This window comes from Oikopleura dioica, chromosome PAR (assembly GCF_907165135.1).
Source record: "Oikopleura dioica chromosome PAR, OKI2018_I68_1.0, whole genome shotgun sequence".
Taxonomy (NCBI): domain Eukaryota; kingdom Metazoa; phylum Chordata; class Appendicularia; order Copelata; family Oikopleuridae; genus Oikopleura; species Oikopleura dioica.
Window position 1 is genome coordinate 12,117,842 of NC_137293.1, and position 23,897 is coordinate 12,141,738.

Below are 23,897 nucleotides of genomic sequence, written 5' to 3' on the forward strand. Positions count from 1 at the left end.
GTTTGTGTTTCCACGTTTTTCATTGTGTCCACTACGTTGCAAATTGAATAAAAAACAGCGTCTTGCGTGAATTTGAAGTGCACCTGAATTCCAGCGCCGGGCGAACTTGATTGTGGTGGTTAATGACAATCGAATTTTGGGGTTTGACAGTTTCGAGCGATGAAAAGTGAGCTAGGTGTGATACGAGTTTAGAGTATTCTAGGTTTCAAAAATACAATCTCATTATTCGATTAATGTGGTTTACTATTTGTCATAAAAAGATTTAAAGAAGAGAGAGGCTTAAGAGGATTACACTCAAAAACATTGAGTAAGCGCTGGAATCTTCCGCTTTATCTTTCTTCTTCTTTTTCTTTTTGTCATTTTCGACTTCTTTAATCGCGTCTTCTATGTCTTCTATCATATCTGGACTGGGAGTGGTCATTTCAAAGAGATCTTCATAGGCAGCTGTTGTTCCGATGAAATCTTCATTATCTTAAAAAAATATTGGTGTAATATATCTACATTGAGCTTACTGTCACCAGGTCTTGCGAAAATTGGCGGTGGGGTCTCTTTCTTCGCTGGCATTGTTGGTTTAGGAGCTTTTTCTTTTTTAGGCTCATTGTCTTGTTGACTTTCAGTAGACGTGGAGAAAGTTGTCGGGATCGGAGTTGTCGTTGTTTGCTCTTCTTCTTCCTCCATTTTCTTTTCAGGTTTGCTCTTTTTGGGCTCTTTCGTTGTCTTTTTCGGCGCTTTTGTTGTTTTCACGAATTCTGGTAGACTTGCCTTTGTCTAAAACTGGATAAGAAGGAATTTTAAAGTCACTCTTACTGTAGTAGTTGTTCGTTTAATCGTTTCGACTTTCTTATTTTCTTCCTCAGATCCAAGTTGTTTTGGTGGCGAGAAATTTTCAATCCTTCTTTTTTCATCCACAGTCAGTTTACTTTCCGGAATCTTTTTGCATGAAATTTCGTCGAGTTCAACTACACGGTCAGTATAAGCTCCACTAGATGCTTTCAGCTGTCTCCATTCGTCACCGATGCAAGCCATCAGCTGAGGAGATTGACGCTCATATCCTGGTAGGCAACGGAGCTCGCAGCTTCCACCTAGAAAAATTTAAAAGAAAGAAGAAAAGAGAGATACTCGCCTTCCGTGATGATTCCAATGTTTTGATTTTTCTCGTCGGTGCATCCGAAGAACCAGATACCTTCAGGATCAGGCTTCGGGAAAGTACAGTAGTTCTTCTGGCAACTGATCTGCCCTGGGTCATCTGACCATCCGCCGAACATACCATCTTCGCTACAACGATTAATAGGTTCGTAACCAGGAGTGACCATGTATCCTTCCATACAAATTAAATTGCACGTAGATCCCATGTAGAATGAGTCTGAACAGTTCCAAAATCCAACCGGAATGCCGCCTCGAAAAGGGTTCTTCAGAGTTCTAGCGCAGCCGAGAAATGGGGTTTTGTCCGAACATTCGCCACGGAACCATGTGATGTCATCCAGAGCAAAATCGCCCTGGGGTGAGCGCCCACGGACAGCTTTGAAGATGATGGATGCTTTGACAGCAGAAGCAGGGATATTTTTGATTGGGTACTAAAAAATGTGAAGAATATATTTCGAGAATTCTGAACCTGGAAAGGAAGCCAATCATCCACAGGAGGTTGTGGAACTGACTCTTGATTGATCATGCCAATTGAAACCATTTCAATTCGTTCATCATTTTCATCATAATACTGAATAAAAGTCTCCATCTGGCCGAATTCATCGCCATACAAAACAGCATAGAACTGCAGGCAGTAATCGTCTTCTGGGGCAATTCTAATAAAATAATAAAATAAAATAAAGTTAAAGACCCCTACCCGTGCGGCAGAATTGAAAATACAGCTGTATCACCCTTTCGACGAGGCTCTGATGTATCGAAGTAAGCATAAGTTCCATATACAGACATTGTCGTGCGATCTCGTCTTGGTCCAGTTCCTGAAAAATTAAGCAGAGGATTCGTTATCGATTGTTACCGATAGAAGTAGTATAGCCACGACCAAGCATCCATTCAAAAGTTTCTGGAAAAGCTTCGTCTCCTTAAAACTTTAAAAAATATAAATTCATCGTCTAAAACTACCAGTATGATCAATTTGCGAACCCCAACCATCCTCAAAGTCGATAAAAATCTCGTCGAACTGGTCTTCGGCTAACTGCACGAGTTCTTCCTTCTTGTCATGGATTTTCCAGTTGATGACAGCTCCTCTGCCATGTTCGTAATCATCAGATACGAAATGAATTTTTATCTCATTCGAATTTGTTTCAGTAAAGCCCATCGGCCGCATTGCTCCACAATATCGTCGCCAGAGAAAACTGGGATCTTGTTGTGTTACGAATTCTCCATCGATTTTCTTTTCTACTTCGATATAGTCAAACGGGCAAAAAGGCGGACCTGGCTCAAGATCGAGGTAAGCGATTTCGTATGCGATCGTGTACTTTTCATCGGTGGAAATGATCCAAGTACAGTCAGAGTCGTTACTGTAATAGTGATTCTCGAAGTTCGGGGTCGCAATCTGGCCGGTCACTGGATCGGAAAATACGATTTCTTCATTGCAGGTGCCTTCAACTTCTGCCTGAAAATTCTTTCTCTGCAAAGGATCCTCTTTTGGATGATTATGCTGCCACTTGAAGCTTCTTGCGGGCAGATTATCTTGTGCATCCGTCCTCTGCAAAAAGAATAGTATCGGAAAAATCATTGTATTAAATTTCAAATCATTCAGAAATATTTTTGGACATAAATCTGTTTAAACTTGCCAAGAGGCAGGAAGGACGTAAACAGGAGGAGAACCAACGCTTCCATGACAAATTTGTCGGTGAAAAGTCGGATCAAAGGGATAAAGGCGGAAAATAATGCTAGAAGCTTCTTGCTGGCTTCTTTCAACGTAACTGAAGACTCATGGGCTGGGCAGAATTATTATTTGAAATAATTTGTCTCCAAATTTAAGTTTATTTTTAAGTTTACAAATGTCTCTAGAATCAAACTTGTTGTTCACCGAAATTCTCTGAAACGGTTATTCTTCGAAAGAAAATTTCAAGAAAAAAAGGAACCCTCGTTTGAGAAGAGAGAATCCCGTAAGTAGTACTTACTAAGTACAGTTGCAACCTTTCGATTTTTTTTCTTTACAAATGTTTAAAAGGTACTCGATCTTTGTAAACGCAAACATCGAATGGGCTCAAAGCCCTCAAAATCAGTAGGTCCGCTTGAACACTTCAACATAGCCGAGATTCAAGCAATCGAGGACGAAAATGAATCTGCTCGAGCCAAACAGGTACGAAATTATCTTTGTCAATGATTTTCATCAGTTTAATAAGCTTTTGGTAATCAGACAAAGGAACCTCAGGCCAGAGTTCCAAAACACGCGTGCGTGCGTGCGCACGCGTGCGCGTGTTTGCGTGCGTGCGCACGCGCACGCACGCGCACTCGGATTTTGTGATTTGCTGCGCACGCGCACGCACGCGCACGCGAAGATTAAGATTGCGCACGCGTGCTTGATCGTGCGCGTGCGAAAAAAATTTTAAAAATCTTTTTTTATCTCTAGAATATTTATTTTTTTCTCCCCTGAGGCGTGTTTACATCGATTTGTGGAGACTTGAAGCATATTCGTGTCTCTAGAATTCAATTCTAGCTGTTTTTAATTGTGCTGATAGAGTCATTTTAAAATGGACACTCCTTGTTCATCATCAAAGAGAGCTCGATTGGACCGAGAAGAGATAAGAGATGCAAAACTTGAAAAGCTTGTCAAAGATTTTCAGGAACGCGTTTTTTTTGGTTAATTTTTTGGGATCCCCAATAAAAGCAAACTATATTTTTTTTTAAGTAATTTCAATTGGGGGCCCCAAAAATCTTTTTATTTTTAATCGTTGAATTGAGAACCCCAAAAATTACAAACACTTTTGTCAGGCGGACGGATTTCTTATCTCCGGATTCGAATATGAGCCTGCTGCCAAAGACGGATATTTTTACTGCATCGGAAAACGATGTGCTATTGGAAAAGTAAAAGCCTTACGCAACGGAAATGATCCAGTCACAAAATGGACGAAATCATCAATTGATCGTCATATTACCTCATGTCACAAGCCAGAAGCAACGAACCAACCAGATATACTGACTGCATTGAAAAATCCGAAAAAAGAACTTGACCACTCGCGCGACGAAAAAAACCGAGTAGCTCAGCAAGTGACGTATCTATGTTCGGATTTGTATATGCCCCTGAGCAGCGTTGAAAAGTAAGAGAATTTTCTTTGGGTCCCCCAAATTGGGGGCCCCAATTTTTTTTTCAGGATAATTAATTGGGGGCCCCAATAATGATTATTTTCAGGGATCGCTTTAGAGAAGTATGCCGCACGTTTTACGAACTTGGAGCGCAGAAAAAAAACGTCGAATCTCTTCTCGTGTCAACTTATTTCCTGGAAAAACAACTTGAATTTTCGGCGTGTGAGATTACGTCGAAAATTGCGTCAAAAATGGACTATCTTGTTGAAAAAGGTCTTATTCATGCTGAAATCGATGCTAAATGTGTTGGCGACAAGACAAAGGAAACACAAGAATCAGCTCATGGAGTACTCCTTGGTAATTCAGATATTTGGGAATCCCAATAATTTTTTTAGGATTCTTACGCCAAGATGGTTCCAGAATATATTATTTGAGCGCGTTCGATGCGTTGGATATAAAAGCTAACAAAGATTACAGCGAAGTGATAGCTGGTAACTTAAAATAACATTATTTTTTGGGACTCCCAAATTGGGAGCCCCAATTTTTGGGACTCCCAAATTGGGGGCCCCAATTTTTGGGAACCCCAAATTGGGAGCCCCAAGTTTTCCGGAGCACGACTAACATAAATATTGTTAAGCTCATGCTAGAAAGACTCTTCAAAAATATGGCATTCCGGAGGAGCAAGTCGAACTTATACCACTGAGCACAGATGCTGGTGAGGTCAAGGTTGGAAAGCTCATCTCGGATTTATCGTGCATTTGTATTTCGCATACATACAATCGTCTTGCGGAACATTATGTCGAATACGCACAGAAGTATTTCAATTTGGATACAAGATACGAAATAACATTAAAAAATTCGCGGAATCATCCGAAAAGCGATGTTCGAAAGAAGTTGCCGCTATCCACCCTCCAGAATGCCTTCGAAGTCTCTCTGATTATTTCTATGGACGACCGCTTAATCAGCAAGACAAAATTCTGTACGAATCGATCGATTACAAATCAAGAAAACATAAAACGTATCCAATTCTTCATGTAAAATAATTAACATCTATTGGGTCTCCCAATATTGGGAGACCCATTTTTTTTTGTAAGCTTCATATTTGGGGCCCCAAAATAAAACGTATTTCTAGCGAACATCGGCCATCAGATGGGAGAAAAATCTCTATAATCTAAATGCAATGTTGGTATGGGAATCTACTGTCAGAGAATTCTCGTTGCCTCATCATCCCTATAACTATCTTTTGCCTTCGCCATTGCCAAGCTTCAATTACATAAGAGCCAAACGACTTATCGGAAACGAAATAATGCGTCTAAATCTTGCTCTTCAAAAACTTCGTCATCAGTTGTGGACCAAGTTCACTCTTTCTCAATCCTGACAAAGTTCCTAGCATCCTGCGCCGAAGGCATAACAGACACAGATTATCAGGTAACTTAAAATAACATTATTTGTTGGGACTCCCAAATTGGGAGCCCCAATTTTGGGAGCCCCAAATTGGGGGCCCCAAGTTTTCCGGAGCACGACTAACATAAATATTTTTAAGCTCATCGTCGGCAAACTTGCGAGAGGAGCCTATTCCAAACTCTCAGCACTTATGTTTCAAGAATTCTGGCTTGACGGAAAGAGTATTACGAAAACAGATCCTTGCAGAATCGCCAATGTTAATCTCAGTGGAGAATATCTGTTCCCGCGTCGCCAAAAACTAACCTTCGGATTCTTTACGAAGCATTTGAATGGGTCAAAAGATGGATTTTTCAAAGAACAAGCAAAATATGTTACAGAAAGATGCAAGGACTTTCAAAAATATGCCCGCGAATACATCACTATGATTGACCGAAAAATGCCAGGAGACATCGCGGAGCCTGTGTTTCAGCAGTCTAATGGAAATGATTCCTCTGATGAGGATGATTTATCAAGCAGTCAAAGTCAATCATCTTCTCTCTCAACAAGCGTTGAGAATCTCACACTCTCTCCAGTGGAAAGAGAAATGCTCAGGTACAATTAATTTTATTCGACAATAAAAAAATTAAATATTGGGACTCCCAAATTGGGGGCCCCAAAGTTAACAATAAAAAAATTAATATTGGGATTCCCAAATTGGGGGCCCCAAAGTTAACAATAAAAAAATTAATATTGGGACTCCCAAATTGGGCGCCCCAAATTTGACAATAAAATAATTAAATTTTGGGACTCCCAAATTGGGGGCCCCAAATACAACCTTCAAAAAAAAATAATTATTGGGAGCCCCAATTAAATGAGATAACTTCTTATCTTTCCAGATATGAAGCCCTGACAACGGAAGAGTATAACCGCACACAGGTGAACATCAGAGTGAAGAAGGACGATGTTAACTATGTTTCGATATCAATGAAAGCTTTTTGGAATGACGAGAAAATTGCTTCGGAGTTTCCTCGACTACGAAAAATAGCAGTCAAAGTGAGTTTTTAAAATTCTGTTATGATAATTCAAAATCAAAGGTTCTTTCATGCCCGGCAGGGACTCAAGAGCTGGAGAGAAGGTTCGGAGGAACTTCGGAGTATATAAGAAATCCGAAAAGAAATAGAATCAGCTGTGGACGAGTGCTTGAGCTTGCTCAGTATCAACAATACGAATCTGTTCTAAGTTATCTTGATAATTTGCCTTAATTTGAAAAAAAAAATGTCTCTTCTAATTTATAAATAAAGTATATTATTTTTCACAAATTGACTTTCGCACGCGCACGCACGCGCACGCGAAATTTTGGATTTTGACGCACGCGCACGCACGCGCACGCGAAAAATTTTCGTTTTTTGGAACTCTGCCTCAGGCATAGGAGTATCATTTCTCGGCGGACACTAGGACACAGGAAGACGATCAGGTCATCGATTTTTGAGGATGTTGCCCTTGAAGACTTGTGTGAAGCGGTAAGACCAGTTGGCACTCGCATCAATGCTTATTTTCTCTTCAGTCTGGATTAGAGTGCGATGAGGTCGAAAAAACTGGCCGCGTAAAAGCAAAATGCAAAGAAGAAACTCTCAGAAGACTAACAACTCATGAAGCTACTAAAGAAGTTTTTCAGGTAATAAGGCTCGCTAAATTTAATATCTACCAATGTCATTTTTAGAATAAAGAGTCGTTTCAAAAATTCATGGACAGTAGAATGGGAACAAAAGAAGAAAACCCAGCAGGAGGAGGAGGAATGCTGCTGAACCCAAATTTTAGACTCGATATCACAAGATCAAACTTGTCGTTTACAAGATCAAACTTAAGCCTTTCATATGTAAGTACAAATGTAAAAATTAGTTAACTAAGGTTTATCTTTGCAGTCAAAGAGCAACACAGAAGTTGCAGAACAAAGTCATGAATCATCAGAATATAAACGAGCAAATACAATAAACAACCCGCTAAAGCCGTGGAGAGAATATGAAATAATGCCAAGCATAAGAGACATGACAAGCGAACACACACTTGACGATTGTAGGAATGGGGTAAAACGAACATTTCTGCCAAATTGGTTCTACTAAAATTTCAGACTGAAATAGTAAAATCCCAAAAAAAAGCAAAAGACGAGTATCAAAGATCATGGAACCTATGAAACAAAAACCATTATCCGAAGAGTTTTATACGTAAGTTTATAAATATCTTTTATTTTAAAAGATAGTATATCTTTTTACTTGTTACTGATAGTTTTTAGACCAAATTTTGGACGGACTTCAATAGGGCCAATGATGGAGAGTGGCATTTCCATCACTCGAACCGACACGAACAACAAGAGTCATTCTATCCAACGCGGTCGGAGTAGCTACATAGGGCCAGCTGGGCGCAAATCGGTGCTTACGAACCATGTGACGGGCAGATCAAGTGTGATAACGGATAGGAGTAGAAGACAAAGTATCGCGATAGACGCTCTCAAGGACCGCCGGACAAGCAAGAAAAAGAGAAAATCAACGATGGAGCCGAAGACGATCTACTCGCTCGATCAGGACTTTAAAAGCACTCTTTATACGACCATCAGGTATAGAAGTGTAAGTATTTGCTAGCAACTTTTTATTTAGTCCCGAAAACCGGAAAAAAGTGTCGATCGCATGTCGCGTGAATGAAGAAACACTGATGATGGCTGAGTCCATGACGAAATCTAAAGAAAAGAAGAAAAAAATATGTCCGTTCTTCTAACCCAAGCTTTGCCGTGAAAGTTTTTCGACTGCCATTTATCGAATTTTTGATATTTTTAATAAAATAATGTTTTTTTTAACATTCGGTTTGTTTTCTGGAGCGGTCGGTAGTTTTTGATGAATAGGACATCCGCAATAAACGAAAATTTCTGACAATTTAGAAATGACGGACCGGTTTACGAGGGGGCAATGGGCCGGAAAGAAAGTGTGGCTTTCGTGCGAAGCTGCTGTCAGTCCGCTAGGCAAATCCAAATTTCGAGAAAATGGCTTGTAGAGGATACGTGTGCATTTTAACAACGCTCTGTAGTATCCAGCTTGCTTTAGCAGTGGCAGTTCTGGGCATGTCAATCTATGCGTTTGCTCAAGCACCTGTACCAGAGAATACCGCGCCCATCGTTGGATTGTGCGTTTCTTGCCTTGCAGCTGGGACCAGTATTTTCGGAATCCTCGGAACAATTTGTGGCAAACGACTGATGGTTATTTCACATGGCCTGTGCACGATTTTTGTCATCGTTGTAGCTGCTGTTGGCCTTGTTCTTTCTTCGCTCGCTGCTGCTCAAGTCAGCTATTTCCAAGGACTCGTCCTCAAAATTCAGGTATTTCGAAAACCCATGTCACCTTGATAATTTTGGCTATTTAGGAAAATCTGATCGACAATGCTGTTATCCCGGATCAAATGAACGCGATCGAGATTGACAAGGACTCTGATCAAGAAGATCGAGCTGGACTATTTTATGATGGCTTTGACGTTCCAGATCAGTACTTTTATTTAGGAAAGGGTTGAAGAATTTAACATATTTTCATATAAAAAAAGAAGAGTGGATTAAAACCCTTTTTCAAAGACGAGTTTTACTACAACCAAATGTTCGAAAACATCACCGTCGACTTGAAGTCAACTGACCCCGAAGATCTGGACCCTGAACCAATTGAAATTATTCTTCTCTCTCCTACTCAACGGCAGTATACGATCTTAGCAGCTATCGTCTTCGCTTTTACTTTCATTATCTACGCCTTATCTGGCTATTGTGCATTTTCATATGTTCGAAACTTTGGTGAACTTATCGTACTGTAAATAAATTGTGGACAATCAAGTGCTGAAGAGAGTTTATTCTTAGTAAAGATAATAATAATCAAAAGTTTCGATAGGACAAAGTTCCGTTTCACATGGTTCGCTTGTATGAATTTTGTAAAAAGTATTCGTGAGTTTCCAGCTTGCGAAGTCACCAACCGGCACTCTCTCTCGTGAACGGGAGGATTGACCACAAGTTGCGCTAAAAAATGACGAAAAATAACATTCCCTATTTCGAACCTGCATTCGCCCCATTCTGTCCAACTTGAAAAGGCACATTTAGGAATCGGCGGAATCGCCAGCCACTCTGCGGCAGTATCTTTGCGGGTCATCGGAACAACTCTGATGGACCCTCTTGCTGACAAGTAAAAATTACCACCAGGGACGAGAATTCGCGTCCATGGAATATCCCCAACGTCTTCGATCAACATTTCGAACATCGTCAACTCTTCTTCTCGGGGACCGAATCCTTCCATCCCATACATTGTAAGATGCTTTTTGTAATCATCACTGTATCCCATGTAAAATTCGCCCGAATTAGTTGTGAACTTTAACCGAACATTTTGGAAATCAGATGATTCTGGCGTGTCAAAACAAGTGAGGGTAAGAGTGGAGTCAATATCGTCGTAGAAACGCATTGTGTCAACCATGTCTGTTATACCATTTTGCATACCTAGACGAAAATGTTATCAATAAATCTATAAAAATGTGAAAAACCTAGAAAAGCTGTTTCTTTGATTGAATAAAGCATAATGTCAGTGCCACAAAGATCTTTCATTGACGGCTGAGAAGTTTTGACACAATATTCTGGCTCAATGTACTCCTTTGTTGTCGTCGTTGTCGAGGTAGTTGTTGTTGTTGATGTTGTGGAAGTGGAAGTAGTGCTGGTAGAAGTAGTCGTAGTTGTTGTAGATGTTGTTGTTGTGGTACTCGTTGTTGATGTTGTCGTTGTGGTCGTTGTAGTACTTGATGTTGATGTAGTCGATGTTGTAGTTGTCGTTGAGGTCGTCGATGTCGTAGTTGTTGTGGTTGTGGTGGTGGTTGTAGTTGTCGAGGTAGTTGAAGTAGATGTTGTAGTAGATGTTGTACTTGTCGTAGTTGTAGTCGTAGTTGTAGTCGTTGTCGTAGGCCAATTTCAATAAGAAGTTGAAAACTTAAAACCAAAAACCCCCCTTATTTTAGCTCATTGGAAAGAGCATGAAAAGTTATTCCAGAAAAAGTAGTCTTGTATGCTGAGTCATGTCCGATGACGTCACAGACATTGATTGAAGTTCCAAAAGTCCCAAAACTTTCGGACGCTCTCATTTTTATTCTACTGAAGGAAAATTAGAGCTCGAAGATGAAAAATGATCGTCTTACGCTCCTTTATGCAGGCCTGCAGAAATATATCTTATCAATAATGTAAAACTATTTTTTCTAGAGATGTAAAAATTTTTTCGACTCAAATTTTTTTCATTTATGGTTGCCTGCGTAGAGTGGCCTAAGACGGTCAAAACCCTGTATCTAATGTTTTTTTCCGAAAAATATTTTAGGAATAAGAGCGTCCGAAAGTTTAGAAAATCTGGGACTTAAGTCATCGATAATGACGTCATAATCTATGACTAAGTCACTTTACCTAATGTTTTCTAGTGTAACTTTTTATGGGGATTCCAATCAGACAATAAAAAGGGGGGCTTAGGATTTGAAATTTCTACTCCTTATTAAAATTGGCCGTAGTCGTAGTTGTAGTTGTGCTTGTGGTGGTCGTTGTTGTTGATGTGGATGTCGTCGTGGAGGTTGTAGTTGTCGGTTCTACAGTTGCTTCTGTAGTCTCGTTTGTAGGAGAACGTCCAAAATCTTGTGGCTTTGGTGCGAATGCAATCGTTTCATTGGTGCATTCGTCCTCGGAACAAGTTATATTTCGTTTTCGCTCGCCTTCGCATTCTCCGTCCAGAATGCCACAGATAATGATACAATCTCGCTCCTCTACTGCCTCACAGCTCTCATCGCAATCGGTCGTTTGCCTCCAATCACTCCATACAGTGTACGCTTGTTGATTGCAAGGCCTTGAGATGGAGTGAAAATCAAGGAATATAACTTACTTACTTTGTTTCCACATCATTTATTCTATTGCCAGTGCACGTTTGAATACGCTGACTTTCTCCGCCACAACTTGAAGCAGAACATTCCGTCCAATCAGACCAAACACAGTCCTCTCAAAAGACTCTTTAGTAAACGTAGACTTACTCTAAGTACCGCATAATATCTCGTCCCCATAATTATCTAATGCAATACAGGGCTCGTTGTCTTCCTCAAGCATTCCGTAGCAGAACCTTCTTCTCTGTCTGAATCCATTTCCACAAACAGCGTCACAAGCATCCCATTCCGTCCAATCTGACTCACATCGAGTCGATTTGAAAGCATGGCAGTTTGCATCTCTAATGATATTTACTCCCAAAGTAGTTCGCTTTTTCACATTTTCGCGTGAACTGGCTGACCGAGGAACTTTCATCAATTGTGGATAAGAAAATCCATCAATGAATCTTCTGTGCTTAGCTTCATACTCGATTCTTGCTTCAGATTTACTCGGAAAATCATGAATTTTCCATAAATCTCTACCAACGCAAGGGCTACTCTCGCGGCAATGCGAACCAATAAGGCGATCCGATTCGTGATCCTGCAGTTCCTGTTAACTAGAATGCTTTCTTGGCTACCTTGATAAGTTTGAGATTGTAAGGCTCATTGTACAGAACGGCTACGTTTTCTCCATCCTCTGGGTTGCAGCAAATGGTCCACAGAGAGTCATCCGAGGGTTCGATGTTGTGCGATATGGAACGATATGTGACTTTACTATCGTTCTCATTCTGAAAAAAATTTTGTTGCTTTATTCTCAACAAGCAAACCTTGTTTCTTTTTAATGTAAGGGCCCTTCTACGGTGATTAGTCAGCTGGACGACTTTATTGCAAATTGTCGCTTTCCATCGGATTTTTAAATGATATTTCATTCGATATAATTTCTTTTATCCGCTTCCTGATGAACATGCAACTTCTTTTTCCGCCTTCCCCACGCACTCTCTGTTACACGAAGGATCCTGGTTCTCCAAAACAATGCACTGTCTTATAAGTTTGCATCCCGAATCGTCTCTCTGCCAGTCAGACCATTCAGGTGGAGTACAAGCAGTACAATCAGCCGATTCTGAAGTCTGCTCGCTTATGTGATAGTTGGGATGTTTGTCAAGGAAATACATGTCGCATTTTGAAGATACGTGCCGACTTCGAGTTCGTTTGCCATTTTCTTTGCACGACGACCAACTGTTCCAATCGTGGTTTTTAATGGTTTCGACCAAAGGACAAGTTTGATACTCAATGAGTGGTTCAACGCAGTTGGCGTCGTTTTTGCACTCTCGTCTACGGCTTTGATTGCATATTCCTTCATGACATGTGCCCCAGCTCGACCACTCCGACTGACCAAGATTTAAAATCAGCGATCATTTCATTAACACTAAGAGATCATCAAATCTTTGTAGCCCTAAATATGCATCTTCAGTATTCATCATCTCGAATTTGAACCCAGTTCCTCTGTTATATTTGCAAGGTGCTGTCGTAAGTATTCCTCCGGCGATCCACTCTGTCATACAGTGAAGACTCGTTGATCTTCAGTTTGTTGAAGTTTATATTTTTTTATGTTTAATGCTTCTTACTTGGTTTTCTGGGCAGAAGAGATAACGTAAAGACCGGAATCAGCTCCGGCGTCGTCTTCGATGATTTTCCAGTAAGAATTTTTTGAAATATGGTCTTCAGATTTCAACTCGACGCCACTTTTTTGGACTAAGCGCAAGATTTTCGCTGCCATTTAAAACAAAAACTCAAAGACGATTTATTACTCCATTCCCATAGTTCTTCCAACGCAGATTTCTATTATTTTCTGACGTGAATATAAACTTTGTGGTGCTGCCTTGTTTGTCAGTCTTGCAGTTGACATACCATTTGAATCCTGGGCCGACATTTTGCTTGAAAATAAAACATGGAGAATCTACCTAGGCTTAAAAACTCACATCAATCAGTCGCGGACGCGTCCCGCCGAGATCGCCATTTAGGTATTTTTCCGAGTCTGTCTTTATAAATATCTCTTAATTTCTCGTATATTTGTTGGTTATTTCTCTAAAATTCTCTACCTTTATTACATAAATATGTCACATCAAAAGCTTTGCAAGTCTCTATAAAAAACCAAGACGAGAAAAGTCTCATTTTCAGGTTCAGGGTTGAGAAAAGGGACCTAGCGGAGAAATTAGAACTCAATGTTTGTTTAGATCAGAGAATGGAAAAGCCTAGAGAAGTCGAAGACTGAGATACGGTAATTTTTTTCGTTTCGAAATTTTATCCTGCGTAACGAAATAAATCTCTTTAAATCTATTTCAGCAATAAAATTGAAATAGTTTTGGAAGGTGTTGTGGTCTGAGAAACTTTAAGTTTATTTGTTTTGCATCAAATATGTTCTTTGTTTGTATTAAAAGCTTATACAGAAATGCTTTAGTCGACAGCTACATAGTTGCATTCTGTCTTTGGCGTGAAGTGTCGGTTCACCGCGGTCATTGGTTTCTTTGGAGGGTCCATCAAGGCAAGGAGGTTTTTGTAAGGACAAACTCGAAGAGCTGAATTATTTTAGCAATATTTCTTTTCGGAGAAAACTTACGTATACTCTGATATCGACGCACAAGAGGTTCGGGAGCAATGAGTTCGTGAGTGACTGGGAAAGTTGTAAGCAAAACAACGAACCAGACGATTTCGTTTTTCTTAATAAATTTTAATAAAAATCTAAGAGGACCATATCACCTCCTCTCGTCGCTCAATATTGATGACAGCAACAACTCCTTGAATTTCCAATAAAATTTTCTCCAATTTGTCTTTCTGGAGCCACTGAATTCAAATTTCTGATACTGAAATCAAGGAAGAGCACAGACCTCGAATTTTCTTCCTTCTACATTTCGCTCAAAAATTTGCGTTAAAAAGTATCCCCTTGCATTTCTATTCCGGTCCTCAAGTTGCAATAGTACTTTCAGTCTTTGCAAAAGTAGTTCTTTTTCACCATCTACCGGCATTCCTCTATAATTATTGAGTTATGAATACATAATATTTTGATGCCGTTACCGTATACGCATGTTGAATTGAAGATCTTCGTAGGTTAATATTGGCAAATTTTCAAAGTTCCCTCGTTTCAAAGCATTATTAAGACGATCAGGAGTGTTCGGATTATCATAACGCGGTCGCACAGCCCGTGCGGACGAGAACTGTCTCGGAGGTGGATTTCTATCTGTAAATTGTCTTGGCGGTGGTGGTCCAAGTTCTATGGCCACTGGCCTTGGCCCTCTAGGATCTACTTGTTGACCATATTTCGGAACCATTGGTTGCGGTGTGTGCCTATTAGCGATAAAAATTGTCATAAAATTCAGGTATACCGTTGAATAAATCGATTATCTGGTGTCCATTCTCTCTTGACTGGCCTCTCTGCTTTTGAGGGAGAAACTAGTGGAGCAGGACGATTTACAAAAGCAGGTGGCGGGGGCAAGTACGGAGCTGGTACTTCAGCGTTTACTTCTTGTTTGACATCCGCAGAGGGGGCGGTGAACGATTCAGGGGGAGAACGAGTTGCAGTGCCGCGAAGCCGCCTTGCCACTTGTTCATAATGTTCTCTTTTAAAGAGTTTTCTAACCATAAGATTTATTCTTAAAATGGCACGTCTTGTTCTGTCTCTGTTTTCAGCCAATACAGACGCTTGAATTCGAAACTCTGCCTTGAAGAACTATGCCTCTTTTTAGGCTCTTCGTCTTCGCAGAAGAACATATCACACACCTTACAGTAATATCCCTGCACATTAACTATCAGATGTTGAGCGAATGGCTCTTGATTGTATCCATTCAATTCAAGATCTAGTTCATCAGGTTTAATTGCCAATTCGCTCGGCATTGTCATTTTTGGACGCATAAAAGCAGCAAGCTGGTCAGCTACAGTGAAAGGATTGACGATGCCAGTCGATGAGCTCGGAGCCTCCTCATCGATTTCCCCTGGGATTTTGAATGTTTCACGATAATGAGTTGATTTGTTTGTAGACCTACAGATTGTAAATGCAGGTAAAGAAACAGATAAACTTACGAGAAGTCACTGATAATTCCTATCAAATCACCATCTTCATCAAAGTTTTCATCATCCAGGTTAACATCATCCGCAAAAGGATGGACAACCGTCTTCGTGACTTCCTGCTTCATTTCAAAAGGAGCAGGAGCGAATATGCGCTTCTGCATTCTTGGATGGGCCTTTCGGAAAAGAAATTCTTCTTTCGGTGCAGGCTTTACCGGCCGATTCACTTGTGGAGAAATCGTTCTTTTTGCTCTCGGATCGCGAGGGTCCATAGGTTTGCCTTCCTTCCGCTTCCTCCTTGAAAAGTGATCAAAAATGGAACAAAAAGAGAAAAGGGGACCTTCGTTCAGATTCGACTCTCTTAGCCTCATCTTCACTTTCCATTTTTTGTAGCTGTTGATTAAGGAAATTCAGCCTTTCCTTGATAGGATCCCTGCGCATCGATAACAAACAGTGAAATCATAAAGGAGTACAGCATCCTCAAAATCCGCTTCATGAAGTCTTTCTCGCGCAGAAGTAGAGAGGCTACCAATTTCACCGAAAATGTGTGAATAGAAGGTGACATAAAACGCCTGTTCAACGTCAGATGCCTGCGCGATCTCGGCCATTTCTGATTATTCAAGTGGGGCCATCTCTACTCGAGGATACTTCGAGGGTTGATGGACCCACTTTTCAGTATTTTCGGGTGCCTTTGCGGTAATTTTGAGTTGCTTTGAAAAAAGAAATATGGTTTGCGGAAAAATATTTTCTATCGATGTTCCTGACACTCATGATCTCAATGATCTAAGAACAGAAATACTCTGAAAGAATAAGAATTGATAGAAAAAGTTCTTTCAAGAGTTCATTAAGCTCGACGCAGTTTAGTTTTATATTCTACAGATGTAAAGGGGCACAGGAATAAAGCAGTGAAAGCAACTTTGGCACTTGAAAATTTTTTCTGAAATTCGGCGGAATTCTTCACGGACGGATTTCTCTGAATGCAGAAGTGGCTGGTCAAGAGGCCGCGGCAAATCAACAAATTAGACCTTCGAGTTGTTCATTTCACTTTGACTTTGCTCGATGAAGATTGCGAGGAGTATATTTCGCAGTATTCTTTTTTTCCAGCTCGTTGAGTCGCAAGAGAGAAGGTTCGGTGATCATCTAAAATGCATATTTTACTTCTTAGAACGTCTTTATTCACTGAGGAGCAAGCTCAGAGGCTGGTTGATGAGCACAATTACTATCGGCGATTTCAGAATGCTTCAGACATGGAAATGATGATTTGGGATCAGGACTTGGGTAAGTTTTTTTAAGAACTGAGTAATTCACCGTTAACTTTAGCGGATGCGGCTCAAGAATGGGTAGAGAGCTGCGAGTGCTCCGCATTATGTGAACATGGCTTTTCTCCTGATACTAGTGGTCGATACGGAAACAAGCCTTGGTTTCATCTTGGGTTCAATGACGAGCAAAGATTTGGACAAAATTTGTATTTTTCTTTTATGGACAACGAAACTATCACAAGTGACCCGATACGCCAGTGGCACGGGGAGATAAGAGCGTATAGTTATGGATCGCGAACTTTTTTAGGTAGTATAAATTTCATTCAAATTTGAATTTATTATTCTGTAAGCGCCTGAGCTTGGAAGGCAAACTGACGAACAGTGCCGACCTGGTGCAGTTTGTGGCCACTACACGGCACTTGTGTGGTCGACCTCGACTCGCGTCGGTTGCGGGTACACTTTTTGCGTGCGGAGAGCACTTTATGGTAAAAATAAACTAAGGTATCATGTTTGCGAGGGAATGACGAATGTCAATTGTCATTATGGCCCGCCTGGTAATAAGGGAATAATGCCCGTCGGAATTGGAAGGAAACCGTTTCGCAAAGGTGGGCAATCTTGTGAGGACTGTGAATCTGGCCATGGATGGGTAAGGAAAATCATCGAAGTGCTTGTTGTCTATTTTTAGTGTGATGATGGTCTTTGCATTGAATGTCCCGATGGAAATTGCGACTGCCCGATAGAATGCAAAAACTGTGGAATTCTGGACGAGGACACCTGTCAATGCATTTGTGCACCAGGATGGGATGGAATTGCGTGCCAAAGACCTTGCGATAATATGGAAGAATCCTGTGGAGCTAGCCCTGGAGTACCGCTTAGGTAAAGAATAGTGATAGACAATCTTTAATTTTCCAAGCATGGCTTGCACAACCGATGAATACCCACGATTCCCGAATTTTCTCTGCCGCCACGCTTGTGATTATTGTCAGTCTGTTGACCGTAAGAAACAAAGCTTACTGTGAGTTTTACATTTTATAGAGGCAACAACTGTGTCGTCACTTTGTTGTGGTGGAAAATTGTGCTATAATGAGGGCTACTTGGACGAAGAAAATTGTGAATGTGTTTGTCCGTATGGAGGGCGTTCTGAAGGTATTGATAGGTTTAAACTTGACCGAGGACAACTTAACTAAGACTGCAAGACTGAAGAAATGCTAACCACGAAAGCACCAGAACCTGATCGACAAAACAACTCCGAAAAAGGAGGAAAGTCAGTAGCTTCTCAACAAGCACATGATGATCCCGAGTCACAAAAACAGATCAGCGGCTGTAATGGGATGAAGTTCTCAGTTTTCATGGTCACTGTATCTTATTTGTTCGCATAGTCTGTTATAACTTATAAGTTATGACTCAATAAATTCTATTTTTCTATGAATTGGACTCATGAAAACGAATCGATGGCTGAACACGCCCTCCATTTTAGCTTGATTGAATCTCAACTTTGATGTTACTTTCAATTTCTTAATTGCGCCAAAGGCGCGGGATGAAGTCATTACAGAGTCCAAAAACGTAGGGCGAAAGAGAAATAACTTGGAATTATCATGTACACACCTTCGAGTTTCTCGACTTTTGGAAAATACGAAGATGATAAATATGAATCCGGAGGAGGTAAAACTAACTAAAACCCAATGATAGAAAGGCGGAATTCAGTTTCTGATTCGATGTACAGCTCGATGGGAGGTGATGTAAAAAGACCTTATGCTCCGCCAAGACCTCGACAAAAATTCACAAGCGTCTCTCAAAGCCACTATGAAAGCGATTACACGGACGACGGAGAATTCTACGCAGAAAACGATCCCTACGCTGGACATGAACGGTACATTCATTAATTAGTCTGAAATAACTTTTTGTCGCGTGGTAATCATCTCTTGAATATTTAATCACTAGCGGCATTATATCATATCATCCCGATGAGTACTACGACGAAGTATACAGCGATTCTCATTATCAGGTCAATTATGACATAATATAAACTTTTCGTTAAGAGCGCTAGAGAGCGGCAGAAAAATCAGACGGTATTCGACTTTTCAATTTTTATATTTAGGGCGGATTGCCGCCGCCACAAGCTGCGCACCCGAACCTTCACCACCAGTTATTGTTGTTAAAACTTTCATTTTTGTGACAGGCGGGCACACTCGACTAAGCGAACCGACATGACAGTCCATGTTGGAAATCAGCAGAGCTACGACAGGGAGAGTCTAAGGTTTGATCCAGAACGCAGAATGCGCGAAATATAGTAAGAGGTTTATTTCAGATCGCTCGAAATAAGAATCAACCCTGATAGAGAAAATTCTATTTATGCGAAAGCTTCTCAGCTGAGAACTCACATGTTTGAAGGGTTCGCAGTCCCTTCGCCTTTTGGCTTCGGGACTAGGTATAAAAGAGTTATCAACAATAGTCAGCACGTGTCATTTAATTCAACGAAGAATGCTTTCTCCCAAACTGTGTCTGAATCGAAAACCCGAAAACCAGCTCCTCAAACAGGTAAGAACATTATCATCATTTATTCTACCGCTGTTTAGGAGGAGCTATGGTGGCAACCGGAAACTTTATCATCATACTGATTATTCTCCTTTTACTATTGGTTGGATCATTAGTCGCCCTAACATTCATGACAATCCGATACAAAAAAGTACTCGAGAAAGGGCCGAAGATCACCAAAGAAGTAGTGAACAAGGTCAGATACAAAACGCTAATCGATGAAACCTGCGAGAACAAAGGTAACGCGCTACACACTTTTAAAGGCTTTAAAACGCACTATGCAGATTGCATTCGGACAGCGAACCACATTGTCTCCAATATTGACGCCGCTGTCGACCCGTGTGAGGATTTTTACGAGTATGCCTGCGGCGAGTGGTTTGAAAATAATCGAATTAGGAAAGGGTTTAACTTTTGAAAAGTCTTAAATTTATGATATTCAATTATTTTCTCCTTTGAAAGTGCGGGTGACTACAAATACTCAGTTTGGACGAAGATAGAACAAGCTAATGAAAAGCTGTTACACGAGCTTCTCATCCAGCCTGGCCCAGAACCAGAAGAGGACATGGCAATGGTTCGGAAGGCAAAGCAGCTTTATGAAGATTGCCGCCAAGAAAACGAGCTAACTCGAATTGGGCTCGACCCATTGGTACTCGATATAATGGCTCTGGGCGGGTGGCAGCCATTAGGGAACTGGGATAAGAGTCGCTGGGATTTTCAGAAACTCTTACTTGAAGTTATTGGTCTTCATTCCTCCAGTGCGCTCTTTCTGATCACGACGATGAGAGATCCGATTTTGACTGACCGATATTCCCTGGTTATCCGCCCTGGTGGTCTCACTTTGCCAGGGCTTAACTTTTACCTTCAATCCCACACTGATTCTGGCTACGCTCGGGGCAATGAAAAAGGACTGGACCAGTACACTATCGCATACAGAAAAGCTGTTGACTCGGTAATAAAACTTCTTGGAGGAAAAGGAGAACAAGATGTTGTTGACCAGATAGTATTCTTTGAAAGAGAGTTGGCAAATTTAACGGCGAGGGTTCCGTATGATACACAAAGGTTATCAGCTCAAAATTTGAACGAGATTCTTCCGTCAATTGGTAATTTAATTTATTCGTTTTGCCTTTAATAGTTATTCAGACTGGCCTTGGTTCATGAGAGAGCTAGTGGAGCTTGGAGGAATAAGCTTCGAAAATCTGGGCGAGCTAAAGATTTTAGTGAGCTCTGTGACCTACTTGAAGAAATTATCCATTCTGATCAGCGAGACTCCGGTGGAGACACTGCATAATTATCTTATTTGGAGAATCGTGGTGTCTAAAACTCCGTATCTGACCATGGATTTTCGTCATATCTTCGATAAGACGAGCTATGCCATTATGAGAGGCAATTTTACGGTAAGAAGTTAATGCGTTCCAAATTTACTTATACATATACTGACTTTGAAAATGGCATCTCTTGTTAAATGATGATTTTATAAGTGATATAAAAATAAAAACAGATACATATATTATGCATAAAGAGACATTGTCTGTTAGAATATTTTGATCTCGAAAGTCCTAAGCTATCAATCAAAAATAAGTTCGTCCGCCAACAAATTCTCTTCATTAAAATTAAATTCAGCCAAACCCACGATGGAAAACCTGTGTTAACGAAGTCGTCAGCCATTTTCCGCATACTATCGGATACATGTTCACACAAAAAACCTTCCCAAAAAGTGCGAAAAATAATGTCAAGTCAATTATCCAGATGCTGAAAGATTCATTTATTGAAAACCTGAAGAACATCACCTGGATGGACCCTCAATCGAAAAATTCTACTATTGATAAGCTGAACGCGATCAACTTTAAAATTGGGTACCCAGATTTTTATGACGAGTTTCCTGAGAAACTAGCAAGTCTGGTCGAGTTCGACGTCATCCCTGGGGATTATTACACGAACATAAGAAGATCTAACGAACATCGTGTGATGCTGAATATGAGACGCTTGCAAAGGTAAGCATCATCTATAATTATCTCTGCGAACTTTCTTAATCCAGTCCAATCGGTAAAGATGACTGGGAGTCGTCGCCTTACACTCGTGATGCTTACTACGCGGTCCGTGCGAACGAAGTCATCTTCCCCGCTGGTGTTCTTCAGCCCCCTCTCTACAGTCACAACAGCCCTTCAGCAGTCAACTTTGGAGCAGTTGGATCACTACTCGCGCATGAAATTTTCCACGCATTTGATAGCTACGGTGCGGGCTTCGATGCAGAGGGGAATTCGAAAAACTTGTGGACCGATGATACAACGAAAAAATTTCAAATCGATTCTTCATGCGTGAAAACTTCGTATCAAGACTATCTGCTTGAAACTGAACAGGTAAAATTGTTCAAAATCGCCAGTAGAAATGAAAGTTTCAGTCATTTGAAACGCAAGTATTGCAGACAACCCTTTTCGAGAACCTGGCGGACATGGGTGGCGTCCACATATCGAAAATGGCCTTCGATGAGTACAAGCGAATAAACAACATAAAAAATGAGATCGGTCTGCCAGGATTGAATGAGACAACGCAAGACCAGGTGTTTTTCATCTCCTTTGGGCAAGCTTGGTGCTCAAAAATGCCGTATCCAACTTATTTGGAACTGCAAATGAGACAGGATCCTCATGCGCAAGAAAGATTTAGGGTGGTTAGTTCGCTGAAACACGCAACGGACTTTTCGGATGCTTTTAAGGTTTGAAATTTACTCGAAAAAAGATCATGACAAATTAAGTGCCCTGCGGAATCGCGAATGAATGTGCCAGATGAAAAAAAATGTCGGATTTGGGGCTAGAAAATCTATTTCTTTCCATAAAAGACTGTAAAAATTAAAACAGGTTCCGAAATAAATTGAAATTCCAAAATAACTGGGTGTTGTAGTTATAAAATCACGTGATGTTTTTGAGGATGCATGAAATTCTCTAGAACAGGGATGGGATGAGCATATTTTGAAGATGAATACGATCAGTTAGGAAAAGTTCTTAAATGGACAGGGGTACATGGAACAAACGCGTTCGATATCAAGGAGGACCTAACGTAAGTGTACTCTGAATTTTTTTTTGCACAATACCATTTATTAGCGGTCTCAGCCGAGTAGTTCCACTACAAGGCCGCTGGTCAATACCGCCGGTCCAAGCAGACCGTCGTCTCACACAACACCCGGATCAAGTACCGCCACCGCGCCGCCCCAACGCCGAGTCCCTCCAGCAAGTGCCCGGCCTTTTGTTCCAAAAGATAGACCCCGACAATGGGCAAGCTCGATTCGCTCCGAAGCTGGATCCGCTGCTTCCTCAAGTAATTCTGATACACTGATTCCAAAGCAAGCTCCCTTGTCGAAAGCTGCTCAAATCAGAAAGTTCCTGGAGTCGCGAGGAATCATTATCGAAAATACGAGAAAATCACTTGGAGAGGGTTCTTTTAGCAAGGTAATATTGAAAACAAGAATCCTTCCGTTTACACAAAATTTAGGTCTACAAAGCTGTCCGTAATCGTACCAGCGAAATGGGCGATGTCAAAACTCCCGTAGCCGTCAAGATCATCGGTAAGGCATAACAAACTGTTCAAATCTTAACCGATTTTAGATCGAGCAAATCTAGCTGAAAACATGCGAGAACACTTTCTCCCGCGCGAGCTTGAGATCATTCGCGCTGTCCGCCACTCGAACATATGCCGCTTACATTTCATCATGAGCATGACTGACAAAAACACCGATAAAATTTTTATCGTAAGTACCCAACTCTTGATTATTCTCTGATAGCGCTTTCAGATATCAGACTTATACGGTGGCGGTGACCTCCTTGACTATATAATGGCCAAGGGGAAGTTCAGTGAGCCGAGATGCAGAAAGCTTTTCAAGGACATAACGAGAGCAGTTGCTTACTTGCACAAGAATGGAATCGCACATCGAGATCTCAAAGGCGAAAACGTTCTTCTCAGATTCAACGAAAAGGTAAACGATAGTGGCCGACAAAAAATCATATATTTTCTAGGAGAAACCTGACAAAGCAGTAATTACTGACTTTGGCTTCGCGCGACGTGTGGATCCCCAAACACGCTCATCAACCTTCTGTGGTTCCACAGCATACGTGCCTCCGGAAATTCTGGAGAACACGCCCTACCATCCCTTTATCTCAGACTGCTGGAGCCTGGGCGTCATTTTGTACATTATGATCTGCGCGTTTATGCCCTACGACACGAAGGATACACGAAAAATGATCAAGTGCCAACGCGGAAAGATGAACTTCTATCACATGCAGGGACAGATCATGCCCGTCATTGAAAATCTCATCTGGTAAGGAACTTTGGGAAAGAAAAAAATTCATAAAAACTAAGCCGACTGATGAACCCAGACATCAATACGCGAATCACCGCTGAAAAAGCTCTTGAATCGCCCTGGCTGAACGGAGTCCGGCCCCCACGAGCGAAACGCCCAAGAATTGAAAATGCAACCAATAACATTCAAATTGGTTAAATAACCCTTCCTATCATTCTTTCACTCTATTTTTCATTCTATATCTTCAA

The 23,897-nt window shown here is 40.9% G+C and overlaps 9 protein-coding genes and 3 long non-coding RNA genes across 12 annotated transcripts; 7 read left to right on the plus strand and 5 right to left on the minus strand.

Moving 5' to 3' along the window:
• Positions 1–244: 244 nt before the first annotated feature.
• LOC145701874 (uncharacterized) lies at positions 245–2,743 on the minus strand. Its single transcript, XM_081779089.1, has 8 exons — positions 2,101–2,743; positions 1,997–2,059; positions 1,841–1,958; positions 1,613–1,799; positions 1,124–1,574; positions 808–1,082; positions 513–768; positions 245–471 (listed from the first exon to the last, which is right to left on the minus strand). The coding sequence occupies exons 1-8, from the start codon at positions 2,714–2,716 to the stop codon at positions 263–265; spliced, it is 2,175 nt and encodes a 724-aa protein (XP_081635215.1). The 5' UTR covers positions 2,717–2,743; the 3' UTR covers positions 245–262.
• A 293-nt stretch (positions 2,744–3,036) lies between these two features.
• On the plus strand, positions 3,037–3,363 carry LOC145705507 (uncharacterized). The gene is made up of 3 exons (XR_014134602.1): positions 3,037–3,092; positions 3,158–3,289; positions 3,333–3,363. It is a non-coding gene; the product is annotated as an uncharacterized LOC145705507 (long non-coding RNA).
• A 3,549-nt stretch (positions 3,364–6,912) lies between these two features.
• On the plus strand, positions 6,913–7,690 carry LOC145704741 (uncharacterized). The gene is made up of 4 exons (XR_014134490.1): positions 6,913–7,136; positions 7,181–7,291; positions 7,337–7,492; positions 7,539–7,690. It is a non-coding gene; the product is annotated as an uncharacterized LOC145704741 (long non-coding RNA).
• An 86-nt stretch (positions 7,691–7,776) lies between these two features.
• LOC145704444 (uncharacterized) lies at positions 7,777–8,455 on the plus strand. The gene is made up of 3 exons (XM_081781904.1): positions 7,777–7,838; positions 7,907–8,227; positions 8,268–8,455. Exons 1-3 carry the CDS (start codon positions 7,795–7,797, stop codon positions 8,383–8,385), a joined length of 483 nt encoding a protein of 160 aa, XP_081638030.1. The 5' UTR covers positions 7,777–7,794; the 3' UTR covers positions 8,386–8,455.
• A 176-nt stretch (positions 8,456–8,631) lies between these two features.
• Positions 8,632–9,469, plus strand: LOC145703064 (uncharacterized). The gene is made up of 2 exons (XM_081780377.1): positions 8,632–8,980; positions 9,025–9,469. Exons 1-2 carry the CDS (start codon positions 8,648–8,650, stop codon positions 9,166–9,168), a joined length of 477 nt encoding a protein of 158 aa, XP_081636503.1. The 5' UTR covers positions 8,632–8,647; the 3' UTR covers positions 9,169–9,469.
• A 10-nt stretch (positions 9,470–9,479) lies between these two features.
• Positions 9,480–10,575, minus strand: LOC145703063 (uncharacterized). Its single transcript, XM_081780376.1, has 3 exons — positions 10,171–10,575; positions 9,694–10,126; positions 9,480–9,655 (listed from the first exon to the last, which is right to left on the minus strand). Exons 1-3 carry the CDS (start codon positions 10,229–10,231, stop codon positions 9,496–9,498), a joined length of 654 nt encoding a protein of 217 aa, XP_081636502.1. The 5' UTR covers positions 10,232–10,575; the 3' UTR covers positions 9,480–9,495.
• Positions 10,576–11,143: 568 nt separating this feature from the next.
• Positions 11,144–12,868, minus strand: LOC145701875 (uncharacterized). The gene is made up of 7 exons (XM_081779090.1): positions 12,703–12,868; positions 12,473–12,628; positions 12,336–12,406; positions 12,147–12,296; positions 11,689–12,109; positions 11,539–11,647; positions 11,144–11,498 (listed from the first exon to the last, which is right to left on the minus strand). Exons 1-7 carry the CDS (start codon positions 12,866–12,868, stop codon positions 11,144–11,146), a joined length of 1,428 nt encoding a protein of 475 aa, XP_081635216.1.
• A 455-nt stretch (positions 12,869–13,323) lies between these two features.
• On the minus strand, positions 13,324–13,718 carry LOC145706077 (uncharacterized). The gene is made up of 3 exons (XR_014134651.1): positions 13,608–13,718; positions 13,488–13,561; positions 13,324–13,442 (listed from the first exon to the last, which is right to left on the minus strand). It is a non-coding gene; the product is annotated as an uncharacterized LOC145706077 (long non-coding RNA).
• A 137-nt stretch (positions 13,719–13,855) lies between these two features.
• LOC145706074 (uncharacterized) lies at positions 13,856–16,375 on the minus strand. The gene is made up of 10 exons (XM_081783589.1): positions 16,327–16,375; positions 15,908–15,999; positions 15,583–15,864; positions 15,224–15,541; positions 14,889–15,122; positions 14,581–14,850; positions 14,394–14,535; positions 14,266–14,349; positions 14,126–14,225; positions 13,856–14,084 (listed from the first exon to the last, which is right to left on the minus strand). The coding sequence occupies exons 1-10, from the start codon at positions 16,336–16,338 to the stop codon at positions 13,963–13,965; spliced, it is 1,656 nt and encodes a 551-aa protein (XP_081639715.1). The 5' UTR covers positions 16,339–16,375; the 3' UTR covers positions 13,856–13,962.
• Positions 16,376–16,633: 258 nt separating this feature from the next.
• Positions 16,634–18,205, plus strand: LOC145705365 (C-type lectin domain family 18 member A-like). Its single transcript, XM_081782832.1, has 9 exons — positions 16,634–16,694; positions 16,733–16,845; positions 16,888–17,133; positions 17,177–17,279; positions 17,328–17,472; positions 17,512–17,702; positions 17,740–17,822; positions 17,862–17,972; positions 18,015–18,205. The coding sequence occupies exons 2-9, from the start codon at positions 16,815–16,817 to the stop codon at positions 18,203–18,205; spliced, it is 1,101 nt and encodes a 366-aa protein (XP_081638958.1). The 5' UTR covers positions 16,634–16,694; positions 16,733–16,814.
• A 216-nt stretch (positions 18,206–18,421) lies between these two features.
• LOC145705371 (endothelin-converting enzyme homolog) lies at positions 18,422–22,170 on the plus strand. The gene is made up of 11 exons (XM_081782839.1): positions 18,422–18,488; positions 18,531–18,696; positions 19,006–19,083; positions 19,135–19,364; positions 19,403–19,763; positions 19,821–20,461; positions 20,502–20,755; positions 20,982–21,352; positions 21,397–21,718; positions 21,760–22,071; positions 22,111–22,170. Exons 1-11 carry the CDS (start codon positions 18,422–18,424, stop codon positions 22,168–22,170), a joined length of 2,862 nt encoding a protein of 953 aa, XP_081638965.1.
• A 191-nt stretch (positions 22,171–22,361) lies between these two features.
• LOC145705372 (testis-specific serine/threonine-protein kinase 3-like) lies at positions 22,362–23,857 on the plus strand. Its single transcript, XM_081782840.1, has 7 exons — positions 22,362–22,412; positions 22,457–22,801; positions 22,845–22,917; positions 22,958–23,100; positions 23,143–23,325; positions 23,366–23,667; positions 23,709–23,857. The coding sequence occupies exons 1-7, from the start codon at positions 22,362–22,364 to the stop codon at positions 23,845–23,847; spliced, it is 1,236 nt and encodes a 411-aa protein (XP_081638966.1). The 3' UTR covers positions 23,848–23,857.
• Positions 23,858–23,897: the final 40 nt, after the last annotated feature.